This window comes from Phoca vitulina, unplaced genomic scaffold, assembly GCF_004348235.1.
Source record: "Phoca vitulina isolate PV1807 unplaced genomic scaffold, GSC_HSeal_1.0 scaffold19, whole genome shotgun sequence".
Taxonomy (NCBI): domain Eukaryota; kingdom Metazoa; phylum Chordata; class Mammalia; order Carnivora; family Phocidae; genus Phoca; species Phoca vitulina.
This window is the reverse complement of record NW_022589722.1, coordinates 14044251-14058615: the sequence shown is the minus strand read 5'-3', so window position 1 is coordinate 14058615 and position 14365 is coordinate 14044251. Positions and strand designations below refer to the sequence as shown.

The 14365-nt window shown below is 42.4% G+C and overlaps 1 protein-coding gene across 1 annotated transcript in view; it reads right to left on the bottom strand.

Annotated features, from left to right (window-relative positions):
- The window catches only part of SLC17A8 (solute carrier family 17 member 8), a 42919-nt gene extending 28822 nt beyond the window's left edge, over positions 1–14097 (bottom strand). Inside the window, exons 1-2 of the mRNA XM_032416681.1 lie at positions 13793–14097; positions 1228–1480 (exon numbers count right to left, since the gene is read on the bottom strand). Of these exons, the coding sequence (XP_032272572.1) occupies positions 1228–1480; positions 13793–13893 (354 nt within the window). The 5' untranslated portion in view covers positions 13894–14097. The remainder of the gene's footprint in view (positions 1–1227; positions 1481–13792) is intronic.
- Between the last annotated feature and the right edge of the window lie 268 nt (positions 14098–14365).

The following is a 14365-nucleotide window of genomic DNA, read 5'->3' as shown; positions in this document are numbered from 1 at the left end:
CATGCTCTACTCTCTTACAGGGGTTCTCAGCCTGGAGTCCAAGGATGGAATGCTGTGGATCCGTGAACTTTGATGGGAAAAATCAGCATTTTTAGTTTCACTAACTGCTAGCTGAAATTTAGCATTTCCTGTGGTTATGAATGTAGGCAACAAACCACAGTAGTATTATCAGTACCTGTGACTCCATCACGTGGAAATTATAAACCTGTTCATATGACAGTTGTCACCACTATCTTAAACTATGGTTTATACTTCAAACTTCAAAGTTACAGTAATTTTATTTTATTTTTTAAAGATTTTATTTGTTTATTTGTCAGAGAGACAGAGGGGCGGAGAGCATAAGCAGGGGGAGGGGCAGGCAGAGGGAGAAGCAGACTCTCTGCCGAGCAGGGAGCCTGATGTAGGACTTGATCCCAGGACCCTGAGCCGAAGGCAGACACTTAACTGACTGAGCCACCCAGGTGCCCCAAAGTTACAGTAATTTTAGACCCATTGTTAAATTTTGTCATCGATGTGTTTATAAAGAAACTCATACGTTTCCATATCGTTAATTTTATACTTAAATACTTTGATATCTGTATTCCAATATAATTGGTTTCCTTTATAATCCTATGCATTTTATTTTAAGAATTTAAAACATTATTTTGACAAAAGGTTCATAAGTCTACAGCAGGTTGCCAAAGGGGTCCATGGCTCAGAAAAGATGAACTCCTATCTCAGTTCCTAAACACATCATTTTCTCTCTCTCCCCCCTCTCTCCCTCCTTCTCTCTCTCTCTCTCTTTCCTTCTCTCTCCCTCCTCCCCTTCTCTCCTACAGTCTTTCACATACGATGTTCCTTTTTCTTCACTCTTCCTTGCACTTCATTAAAACACCCTTTGTCGGTCGATTCCTCCTTATCTTTCGGAACCAGCCATCACTTTCTCTGGGAATTCTTTCTTGATATCTGGGTCAGCACTCTCTTATTTGGCCCCCAGCATTCTGAACACCTCTAACATAGCACCTGCAACCATGAATTATGCTTACTTACTGGTACAGCTCTATGACGACAAGGGCCCAACCTGTGCTTTTCATCATTCTCTTCCCTTCACCTTGCACAGTGCCTGGCACATGGTAGCCATTCTACCTTTTTGTCACATCAATGGAAGAGGTGAGGTGCTTTCTTTCCCATAACAAAGTATTAGCACAGCTGTGGCCAAAAGAGCTCCCACCAAACACAGACACTGACCTGAATTTCTGGTTTTCCATCAACGTATACAGTGCTGTTGTTGACCATTTCCACGATGGCTACTCCAAGATTGCACCGAATCCCAAAGGAAATGCAGAAGCCCAGCCCACTCATAATGGCAATGAGGTAGCGCTTGGGAAGGCCACAGCAGTGGCAGCTGCAGAGGGGGGGCCTCTGCCTGGAAGTCTGCACTGGCCTTCCTTCTTCATTCAGCTCAGTGTTATCTTCTTCCTCATTCGTCCCATCAATTTTTCTATAGTGGAAGAAAAATGGTCAGAGAAGAAAGGCTGGGATTTCAGAGAGAAAAGGAACTATACTAGGCAAAAAGAAAAGGTCTACCAAAGAAGAAAAGGGGAAACCCAAAGTAGGATGCAGCCTGCCTTTTTAAAAGTTGTTATTGTCATGAAAATAAATAATAGTGGCTAAAATTACTGATATTCTGGGTATTGTATTGCACTTTAATAGGCATTAGGTCATTTAGAGTTCACAACAACTCCATGACATAGATGGTGTTATCTTGCCATTATACAGGTCAGGAAACTAAGTCACTTGAGGTGGGATGTAAATCCAAGTCCAAGTCTGTGTCCTCAACAATATGCTTTACTGAATTTCCTGCCAGAAGAGTATTGACAGATTTCATCCACGTTGCATGACCTAGCTATCTATTGCACTTGACCTTGGTTTTAGTGTCACCTGAAGCATGCTAAAAAGATATACAGTAGAAAATCAATCCATTTGCAGATTCTTTTCTTCCTCTTTATCTAAATCTTAATAAAATATTAGGTAGAGGTAGGGAGGCACAATCTATCAATTTCTACCACTTTCTCCTCCAGCTACCTCCACTCTCATCGTCTTTTTTTAGAAAACTCAGAAGTCACTTTCTTCAGTTCCCTACCTCCCATTCTTTCTTGGACCCATTCCAACCAGGCATCCCCAAAACTGTCCACCAAAACAGCTCTTCTTAAGGTCATCAATACCTTCCATTGACCTTTGACTCAATGCAATGGTCATCTTAGGTCCTCATGTAATCAGCCTATCAGTACTTAACACAAGTTCTTCCTTTATTTTCTCCCAAGAAACCACACTCATGTGCTCTTCCTCTTAATTCTCTGACCATTCTTTCTGTTTTGTCTCGTAAGATGATTCCCTACTTCCTTGACTTGTAAACACTGGGATGTCCAGGACTCAGCTCACAGATCTCTTTTATTTTCTATCTACACTCTGTAGGTGATCTTATCCCATCTGTGGGTTTTAGATACAGATCCCAATTTTCATAAATAGATTTATTTGACATCTCCTTGGACACACAATCAGCATCTCAAACTTAACATATCCAAACTGAGTTTCCCGAAAAAAAATTAGTTCCCGAAATCTTTCCCATCCCAAGTAATGATAATTTTGTTCCTCCAGTTGCTCAGGCAAAAATCGTGAAGTCATCCTGAATGCTTCATTTCTTCTCCAACCTATACCCAAACTAGGAGCCAGTGTGACTTAGTTTGAATGTGTATTCTTCCACTTGCTTAGCTGTGTGACTTTGGCCTAGTTAACCTCTCTGGGCTTCTTCTGTTTCTTCATCTGTAACCTAGGAATTATATAAGTAGTTTCTTCTTCGTGGGGTTCTTCTCAGGATTATCATAAGTGGATTATTATATTTAGACCATTTAGAACAGAACTTAATACATGTAAAAACTCAATATAGACCAGCTACTTTTTTTACATTAATCCCCACAATCATTTAATGAGTCCATTCTGTTAGACTGAGCATTGACGCCATGTATTGCCGCTTATACTGATGTCCAAGAATCATTTGGATCACAGGACTATTTATAATGCATAGCCCCGATGGTCTCCATGAATTTCTGGCATCAGAACATCATTTATAATTTGTATAGCATGAAAAACTGTTTCTCCAATGTTGACACACCATTACAATAGTACTAGCAGTATTAGCTAAAACAGGGATAATATATAACAGCTACACTAATATTTATATAAAACAAATTCAGTTCTCTCTCCCCATTTCATATAATGACCTCAATATGGTTAAAACAGCTCAGTGAGGTATAGGAAACTTAATACTTCCATTTGACACAAATGTAACTGTAGTCCAGAAAGCAAGAGTGGATTGGCCAAGACCCCAGAGCCAGAAGAGGGTAGAGGGAGGGTGGGAAGGCTTTCCCCTGACTATCAGGTCCACTGATTCCCTCTCACGTGTGCTTCCCGGCTCACCAGGCTGTGTTTTGTCTCAGTGAGCTTCCCATCACCTTGTCATCTGCATTCTGGACTTTGCCCCAGCCACCGTGGACAACCCAGTAGAGGAAAGTATTTAAGAGAATGGACTCTGGAATGAGAGAAGCTGAGTGCTATTTCTCCCATGTGCTAGCTCTATGACTTTGGCCAAGCCACTTGACCATTTGAAGCTACAATATGCTGGTATTAGCTTGCCAGGGCTGCCATAACGAAGTACCACACACTGAGTGGCTCAAACAACAGAACTTTACTTTTTCACAGTTCTGGAGGCCAGAAGTCCAAGATCAAGGTGTTGGCAGGATTGGTTCTTTCTGAGGCCTCTCTCCTTGACCTGTAAATCGCCAAAACCATGAGAGACTCTTAACTATAGGAAACAAACTGAGGGTTGCTGGAGGGGTGGGGGGTGGGGAGATGGGGTAACTGGGTGATGGACATTAAGGAGGGTACGTGATGTAATGAGCACTGGGTGTTATATAAGACTGATGAATCACTGAACTCTACCTCTGAAAGTAATAATACGCTATATGTTAATTAATTGAATTTAAATAAAAGATTAAAGAATTTTAAAAAAAGATGGCTGTCTTCACATCACCTTCCCTCTGCATATCTCTGTGTCCAAATTTCCTCTTTTTATAATAACACCAGTCACTTGGATTAGGACCCACCCTAAAGACTACATTTTAATTTAATTAACTCTTTCATTTGTTTATTTGATTAATTTCTACATTCTTTTATTTTTCATTTAATCTCTACTTTCTTTTATTTCCTTTATTATATTTTTAATTTTAATTCCAGTATAGTTAACATATGGTGTTATAGTAGTTTCAGGTGTACAATACAGTGATTCAACAACTCTATACATCACCCAGTGCTCATCATGATAAGTGTACTCTTTAATCCCCATCACCTATTTCACCCATTCCACTACCCACCTCCCCTCTGGTAACCATCAGTTTGTTCTCTATAGTTAAGAGTCTGTCTCTTGGTCTCTCTGTCTTTTAATTACTTCTTTAAAGAACATATCTCCAAATACAGTCATATTCTGAGGCACTGGGGGTTAGGACTTCAACATATGAATTTGGGGGGAACACAACTCAGTATATAACAACCCCCATCTCTAAAATGGGCTAATGATCATAGCTATCTCATCGATTGTTTTAATGATTAAATGATATGACGCACGTAAATTATTTAGTGCAGTGCCTGGTACATGAAAGAGCTTTTTATTGCCAGATGGTAAATACTACTATTATTGCTATTAATAAAATTGTTACAAGTCATAAGCTCAGCTTCTCTCTATAATCATGCAGATGTTTGGATGAAGAGTAAGACAGACTAACATTTTCAGGCACCATGGAGACTTGAGGAGCTTAATTAAAGACAGCCCCAGCTGCTATGCTCTGAATGCACCAGGGCTTTGGCTGGAGGACTACCTTCCCACAGACTGCTCCCCACCAAGCACGGAGCGCAGCAGGGATAGAGGGCAAGCCCTTTCCTGCAAGAGGCAAGACTCATCTGACAGGCATCTGGCTCCAGGGCTCCCCATTGGCCTTGCAAAACTTCCTAGTACTGGGGTATAGTCTGAGACTCTTCCTACAAAATCTTCCTTCCCTTTCTCCTACATCACAGTCCAAATGTTCCCCCAGCCCCCCTCGTCTCTTTCCCCATTTTCCCGCAATAAATCTCTTATGTATCTCTCCCTGTCTTTGTAGAGGGCCTGAACCAACACAAGCACCATCTGTGTGCCTGATGCCATCTGGGATATCCTGAGAGTTTCCAGAGGAAGGACACAATAGTAGAGGGGCAGAGAGAAAAGTAGTGTGATAAAGGGGAAGATAAGCTCCACGGAAGGAGGTATGGGCTCCCCAAGTAGCAGAACTTACAGCTGCCTGACCTTGAGCCGCCTCTCCCAAGTTGGAGACAGGATGTGGGGAGCTGTGGAGAGAAGACTTGAGCGCTGGGTCCCAATTTCCCTTGCCCCAAGCGCTCACGGAGTCACCAGGCTTCAAGCCACTGTGCCACCAGGCACAAACATGGATCAACCACTAGAAGGCACCCCGAGCTGTTTGTGTGTCCCTTGTACAACCTAGTTGTGGCAGGAAGGGCCCACCCACATCAGCAGAAAGTTCATTTCCACCAAGGGGGGCTAAGAGTCAGATTTGATTTGTTTTAAAAACAGTAAAATAGTGGAACATTTCTTGTATAGGCAAGCTCAGAGAGGAAGATTCTCAGCCCCCTCCCCTGTATGATGGGACAAGCCAGGCTTCATTGCCATCAGTCAACCCAGGTTTGATAGCCAGCTCGCCAAATTGTGTACTAGTTGTGGGACTCTGGGCAAGGCAAGTTGGCCTCTCTAAATCTCACATTTCCTCATCTGTAAAATGAATGCGGTATTTATCTCACAGAGCTGTTGTTGAGATTAAATGAGCCTACACAACAGTGAGTAAAACATTACCGGCACGAATGAGTAGACACCGATTCAGTGTTAGGGCCTACACCATCCCCCATGTGTCCTAAGTATTTCACACATTCCCCAGTCGGAACATTTATCACATTGAGTTAGTTATTTGCTTTCATCAGCATAGTAGGTGTTGAGTAAATATTTGTTGATCTGAGAAAGTGAATGAGTGAATGAATGCCTCCCCAGGAGAAGTGAGCATGTTGAAGGCAGGAGTCATTTCTGACTCTTCTTTATTCCCAGGGCTCAGCATATGGCCTGGACATGATTAATCCCTATGAACTGAAGGGAACTGGTGGACCCCTTCCAGACTTCACTCCTGACTTGAAGCACTTACACGCAGAGGTAAAGATCTGTTCACCCCTGCCCAGAAACAAGTTTGTTCATTTTTCTAAAGAGGGTTGGGGTCATAAGAAGTGGAGGGCTTTAATTATCCAAAAGAGCTGTTTATCGTATTAGGTATTTTGGTGTTTGCCTGCACTCGGTCTGTAAGATCGGAGAATCTTCATTCTTGCCAGGGTAACATGTGTCTGGTTGTTTCTCCAAATGCAGAGAGCTACATTCTGTGGGTTGCTGGCCCTTTACACACTAGGAAAGTATAAGCCCACTGTTCACAAACACAATTGTCCAGTAAACATGTCAGCCCCAGGAGTCTAATTGCTTAAGATATGCTCCATAGCCTTCAGGCACTTATAGAACTACTTACTTACAATTCAAATGTACCCAGTAATTATGGAGCAGGTTTGGTTTGGTTTTGTAGGCAATAAGGTCAACATTTAATGGAACACAAAACGAGCAGACTTACAGATCATTTTATGGCTTTTTAAAATCCATTCACTTGCTCACTTATGGTAAATGTTGATTATGGGCTGAATTGTGCCACCACTGCCCGACCCTAAATTCTTACTTTGAAGCCTTAACCCTCAGGACCTCAGAATGTATTGGGACAAAGGGCCTTAAAGAGTAATTAAATGTCAGGGCGCCTGGGTGGCTCAGATGGTTAGGCGTCTGCCTTCGGCTCAGGTCATGATCTCCAGGTCCTGGATCAAGCCCCACATTGGGCTCCCTGCTCAGCAGGGAGTCTGTTTCTCCCTCTTCCTCTGCCTCTCCCCACTACTCCTGCGCTCGCTCTCTCTCACTCTGTATCTCTCTGTCTCAAATGAATAAATAATAAAAAAAAAATTCTTTAAAAAAAAAAGAGAATTAAATGAGATTATATGGATTGGCCCTAATGCAATAAGACCTGCATCCTTATAGGAAGAAATTTGGACACACAGACATCAGAACTGCATGTCCACAGAGGAAAGACCATGTGAAGACACAGCGAGTAGGTGGCCTTGAGGAGAAACCAAACTGTCGACACCTTGATGTTGGGCTTCGAGTCTCTAGAACTGTGAGAAAATAAAATTCTCCTAAGTTACCCAGTCTCTGGTACTTTGTGATGGCAGCTTAAGCAAACTAATACAGTATTAGGGGGCTGAAGGATACTGACTACCTTCTCCAGCGGTACTGTGTGAGGTACATATTTATATATACATCTATATACATAATCTCCCTTAATCCCCAGAACGATCTTGAGAGGTAGAATTTATCCCTCCCTTACAGCTTGGGAGACTCAGAATACTTCAAAAACTTGCCCAAGAGGCACCCAGCTGCAGTGGGGAAAGTGAAAACACAACCCAGATTTGATATCAAGCCCCTCCTACCAGTACGCCACAGGACCGAACTAGAAAGCACCTTACACATATCAAGTGCTTCACCTAAGTAGACATTTTTAAAGGTTTTGGAGAAAGAATATTGAAGAAGGATTGAGGAAACATGCCCTCGAGTCACAATCCTGTGTCAAATGCTGAGTCCGGTATTTATTAGTTGTGTGAACTTCAGGTACTTAACCTCTCTGAACCTCGATTCCCTGAAAGGGGACAGGACTAATGTGAGCACGAGAGGAGAGAACGTTTATAAAGCACTTAGTATCATTCTATAAATAATCAATAAATGGTAACTTTTAAAGAAGGGAGGGGGTACTTAAAAGCTGACTCCCAGAGCTAGTCTGGGATTTGCAATAGGATCTCAACAGTGTGGCTCTCAGGACATCAAATTCTAAAAGATCTCAATAAAATTCAACTCCTACCCAGTCAGTACTGTCATACTACCTGTATTTTTTTAATTTTTAAAACTAATATTTCCCTCTTCCAGTAGACCATAATAAGTCCAAAGTCAGGAACCAAAGATCCCTAGCACCTGTCACAGTCACACAGATTCTGAAGTGTTAACCTGTTTTGATTTTCCTCCTGGTAATTTCATCCTTTCCTCTCCCCTCATTCAAGCAGAGAGTCGGTGATTATTACCTAATCAGGGAATGATAAGATGGACAATAAGAAAAAAAATAAAAATAAAAAGACTTGGTCTCTATGGCTTTTTCATTCCGAAAGCCTAAGCTTTCAGGTGACAGGCAGCTCAAAGTCCAGTCTAGCCCATAGACATGTTTTGTTTGTATGGTTTGGGGGGGGGGGGGGGGCGGGTGTGGTTTTTCAGAATTTGGATTCATTTCCAGAGTTTAAAAATCAGGAGAGTGCTCCCAAATAAAAACAAAAAGATATGTTCAAGTCTTAACCTCTGATATCTGTAAATATGACTTAATTTAGAAATAGGGTCTTTGCAGTTATAATCAAGTGAAGATGAGGTTATATTGGATTAGGATGGGTCCTTATCCAATGACTGGTGTCCCTATAAAGAGAGGGGAATCTGAACACAGATGCAGAAGCTCAGGGAAGTAGGCCAGGTGACAACAGACGCAGAGACTAGAGTGATGTACGTGTCTACAGGCCAAGGAATGCCCAGGGTTACCCGCAGCCACCAGAAGCGAGGAAGAGGCAAAGATAAACCCTCCTTCAGAGGCTTCACAGAGAGCGTGGTCCTGCTGACACCTTGATTTTGGACTTCTGGCCTCCAGAACGATGAGTGGCACGTCGGGTAGCCATGGCAGCAGAGACGGAAGGTATGTCTAGGATCCACTCACCAAGACTGATGCAGCTACCACTGCTGTCAGCAACGAAACTAGTGCTGAGCCCTGATAGAGCACAATCCCTGAGGAGACAAACCAGCCTGTTGGTGGCAAATTGTTTATATCAGACCCCTTCCATCTTGGAAAGGGTAGCAGTTCATCCTGACTGGGACTGACCTATATTCCATGTATGAGCCTGCAAGGCTTGGCCTGCATCACTACCTGAGGATTCACAGAATGCTGATTAGCCAACATGGGATCCCACATAACATCACCTAAGACCAAGACACACAATTTATGGCAAAGGACGTACAGCAGGTGGCACAGGACAATGGGATCCACTGGTCCTACCACAAGCCGCACCGGGCAGAAGCTGATGCGAAGGAAGCCTCTTAGAGATGCAGCTGAGGCATCAGCTCGGAGAGGAATCCCTGCGAAGATAGGGTGCTGTCCTTCAGGATGCAGTATGTTCCATAAACCAACAGTTATTATAATGATGCTGGGTCCCCAACAGGCAGAATATATTGGTCTGAGAAACACAGGGTGGAAGTGGGAGTAGCCCACTTACCATCATGCCCAGTAACTCACTTACGGAATATCTCATCTCTTCAACTTTAGACTCTGTGGGTCTAGGAGTCCTGATGCCCAAGGAAGAATTCTTCCACGTGGGAATACAATGAAAATCCCATTAAATATAGCTATCACTGCCGCCCAGTCAGGTTGGGGTCCTCATGCCAAGACCAAAAGGCAAGGCCAGGGGTCACCATAGTGGCAAGGCTGATTGGTCCTGAATTGGTCCTGATCTTCAGCAGGGGCAGCCCACAGCCCATGACTGACTGATGCAGAGACACAAAAGACTGGCCCCTTTGCCTAAAGGGACAGCTCAGTGCCAATTATGTGATCTGGCCCCTGTGTATTACCTGAGATCACATCCTTGCTTGGTTTTCTCCTTTCCTATCCTGCTTTACTCCCTGCCTCCCAATTTCCACCTCCGTAAATCACAGCATAGGCTCTCCAAGTCCCTGTCTCAGGGTCCACTTTTAGGAAACCCTAGCTAAGATAGAAGTGGAGTAAAATGAAGCAGGGAAGAGAGATAGGGAGTAGGTAAGAGGAGGAGGGAAGGAGGGCTTTCTCCTTAAATAGGATGGTCAGGAAAGTCCTCCCTGGGAAGGTAACCTTTGAGAAGAGACTTGAAAATGGGAGAATAAGCCATCAGGCAATTAGAGAGAAAAAATTTCAGGGTGAAAAACAGGATGCAAAAGCTGGCATGGGAGTGGGTATGGGGAGTTTCCGTAAGAGTGCAGTGTGGCTGGAGTCGGGTGAGGCAGGAAAAGAAGGCCAGAGATGAAGTCAGAGTTCTCAAGTTCCCACAGATCAGGTAGGGCCTTAAAGGCCATTGAAAGGATGCTGGCTTTAATTCTGAGAGAGGTGGGAAAGCACGGGGAGGTTTTGAGCAAGGGAGAGATGCGACCTGACTTTGCTTTACTAGAATTACCCTGGCCAGTCGGAAGCCAAGTTGCCTGAAGTTGTGCGGGGAGAAAGTAAATGATGGCACAGCCATTAGAACCCGGGCTCACCTGACCTCAGAGCCCACTCTCACACGCTGACATTTGGCAATGGAGTAGACAGTGCATGTCTGGTACATAAGTTGAATACACGGTCAGTGCATGCTGAGGATGGACACAACACAAAAGGATTGGCTCCATCTCTTTAAAGGGAAGATATAAACACTTATAAGGAGACCAGGCACCCCTTCCGTTTCCCTAGGGAAGTCTTCAATACTACAACTGATTAGGAGAAAAGCCCATACTTGCCATAAGATCCAGAGGTTGCTGGCTACACTGCAGCCCAAGTAACTCCCTAAACCTAAATGAGTCATTAAGTTTCAACACAGTAAGCGGGAAGAGCAAAGACAGAGAGGTCACAGAGTGTAATGACTAAGAATGATGGGCAGAGAACATCTGGTCTGAAACCCAGCTCTGCCACTTATAAGCTATGTGACCTTGGGTAACTTACTTAACCTCTCTGTGCCTCAGCTTTCTCATCTAAAATGGTTAACTGCAATAATCCCCACCTCATAGGGTTTAATGGAATTAAATGTGTTTACAGGGCCTGGAACAGATAATGTCTGCCATTATTATTTTATTATACATAAGCAATTAGAATACACCCATATTGTCATGTAAATTGAATAAATCTACATGTCAATTTCTGGATATCAACTTCCAAATTTAATGCCTTCTACGTCATCTGTTCTAATACTGGACTGTAAGTGAACATATTCTTTCTTCCACACTTCTGAAATACTATTGTACTTTTAGCTGATGAAATTGTTCAGCTGCTTTTTATCAATGACTCTTCTCCAGAAAGGCTAACAATGCCTGACTGTAATCAGCCCCATGTGTGAACTTCAAATGCTTCCCTATGCATTTGCCATTCCCCTGGTCATGAGGAACTCTCAGTAATTAAAAAGCACCCCAAGAGGGGAGCCTGGGTGGCTCAGTCAGTTAAGCATCCAACTGTTGATTTCCGCTCAGGTCATGATCTCAGGGTGGTGAGATCGAGTATCGAGCGGTCAGTGTGGAGTCTGATTGAGATTCTCTCTCCCTCTCTCTCCCTCTGCTCCTTTCCCCCCAATGCATGTGTGTGCTCTCTCTCTCTCAAATAAATAAATAAAATCTTTTTTTAAAAAAGCACCCCAAGAATTCCATTTAGATTATGGTTTCAGTTTTCTTCTGATTTTTTTTTTTTCCATTGGACTCTGCTAACTGGTTTTAGGTGAAAAAATCAGCAAGGGGAGGGAATGTTCATCATATACCAGGCTCTGGGCAAGGCACTTTATATATAAATATCTTACAGACAAGGTGAACACCAAGTGTGTGTCAGAGTTGGTCTCCCTGGAGGAACCCTAATTCTGGAGCTCTGCTCAAAGACTGTCAGAGCTTAGGGTCAACTTGGATTGCTAGTCAATTAATGCCCTTTTTTTGCCTTCCTCTGCCAATAATTTCCTTCTAGGATCACGGAAAGAAGGGGTTCGAGTTTGGCTCTATTTTTTCTCAAGTCATCCTACTATTAAGCCAACAGTGATAACGTCTAGCATGCATTTAGTGCATTCTGCATCTCAAGCCCTGTTAGCCATTTGTCTATTGTGCTGTGATTCACTTCCAAGGAAACCATCCAGAGTCCTAAACACATAGCTCCATTTCGGGTTGAGGTCGTACAACTTGGAAATTATGAATTTTGTTATATTCCTAAGCAAACCAGTGTGGCAAACAAAAGAATCTTCAAGTAGATCATCTAATCAAACACTGTAAAACCAGCTCTTAGAATAAGTCTCTTACCAAAGAAGGTGATTTAATTTCAAAAAAAGCAATTCAACTTAATGTTGGAAAGAAAATTCCTAAGTGCTTCCTTGTCATATATTGTATAACTAAGGTAGAGAGTTTGATGATTATAATGGGGACTGTAATTGACTATAGTCCAAAGTCATGGTTTTTGTTCCTGGCTTTGTCAGATTGCTTTGTCCTCATACTTGAATATGACAACCAAGCCATTGTACCTTCCTTTTTCGTTTTTAATCAAATGAACACCACCACAGTAAGATGGACTTTACCTGGGGAGTACGCAACACAAGGCTAAAACATTCTTCAAAGAAAAGGTCATTATAATCACTTCCTATGTTTGGCTGGTTTATCCTGCTGTCAGCTAGGTTTTTATCTATACAGATAATTCAGTGTGGGTCTAATTGAAACCTTTTTGTTTTTAACTTTTAAATTAAAGGGAGGGCTGAACCCAGTTCTCTTACTATGAAAGTTCATCAAGAGTGATACAGTGGAAATTTAACACTGACAGGAGCCCCTGTGTTATAGAACCCAAGGAATGGAGTGAATCTCTGTGTGCCTACAAATAGTCCTTTGCATGCTAAAGTTTTTTTTAATTTAAGGGATACCATATAAAAGTTAAAAGGAGATGCCAGATGGCATTTTCACTCATGAGGATTAGAAATAGTCATTCAAACATATAAAAATCTTATCAGGAGTATTTTTCACATTTATTTATATCTGAGGGTTTAAAGAAGTCATCTTACCTTGTACATAAGGACTGCTTATTAATTCATCTATAAAACCTAGAAAGGCTATGTCTATTTAAAAAATCACAAATTAAAATGTCACATCAATTCATTCATTTGTGGCAAACTCTCCTTCCAATAATAATGTATTTTACTTTAAAAAATATTTATTTTTTGGTTTGGACAAAAACATTCACTTTAATGATAGTACATAATATTTTCCCACTGTAACCATGTAAGTTTTTTTTTTACCTAAATACTAGTTTTTAAAGATACTTTCTTCAAACTATTGTGTAACTCTTCTTTTCTTTCAAAACCATACAATCAGCAACCACCCTATATAGTTTATATAACAAGCTAAATGCATATCTAATTTTCATTTATAGTGAAAATTTCTTAAAAATTACTTCAGCTGAAAGCATAACCATGTAATGGGGTTCCTGATTTTGTCATTATTATTGAATTAACAGGAAATATTATCTCCCTAGATCTTTTCTAATTCAATGCCAAACACACAATATGCAACACCACCATCTCTGCCATATAAGCAGAATGTCTGTCTTGTTATTTTCCTAATTCAATCTTACACTTTTGAGGCATCTTTTTTTTTTTTTCTCCTCCAGACACAGTGTATTGGAGCTGGAAGGGGCTCTAGAAGCCGTCTAATCGGACCTACCCATTCCTTTTTAAAAATGTGACTTTTAAAATATGAAGCAAAGTCTTTCAAACACTGGCAATGTGAAACTACTCAGAAATAGACCTAAAGTTTGCGTTCAGACTTTACCTTCGTAAAATCCCCAATGAATCTCCCACGGCGTTCTTCACTCCTTCCTTTCCAGGTTTCAGAATTTTTTCTTTGAAGGTATCAAATGCTTTAAAAGGCATTTTGAATGGGTGAGGGGGACCTCCAAGCACTAACAGTTAAGTCTCAGGAACTGTCATCCTTCATCATTTCCAGCGTGGGGACCACTCTGCTCTCCTCCTCGATGAGTACCCTGAAGTCAGTTCTCATGGAGGTAACTACTTAACATCAAAAAGGAGATGAAACCCAGCCCAGAGCTTCCAAGATGAAATACCCCCAAGGTCCCCCCCCCCCAAAAAAAAGAGGCCAAGCAGTGTCTGGCTGGGAGTGCAGTCCCTTGAAAGCTAGAGCTCAGCAGCAGCCCGTGGCACTGTCTCAGGCAGCCACTCTCAGGCGGAACGCAGCCTCGCTCCCTCCCCGGGGCTGCAGCTGGAGAAGCTGAAGTGGGCTCCAGCCCACGAGGTGTCCTGAGACCAGCAACAGCATCTGCAGCCTCTCTCCAGCCCCTCCTGCTTCTTCTGACCACATCCCTCTCCTGCCTCGCTCAGCCCAGCC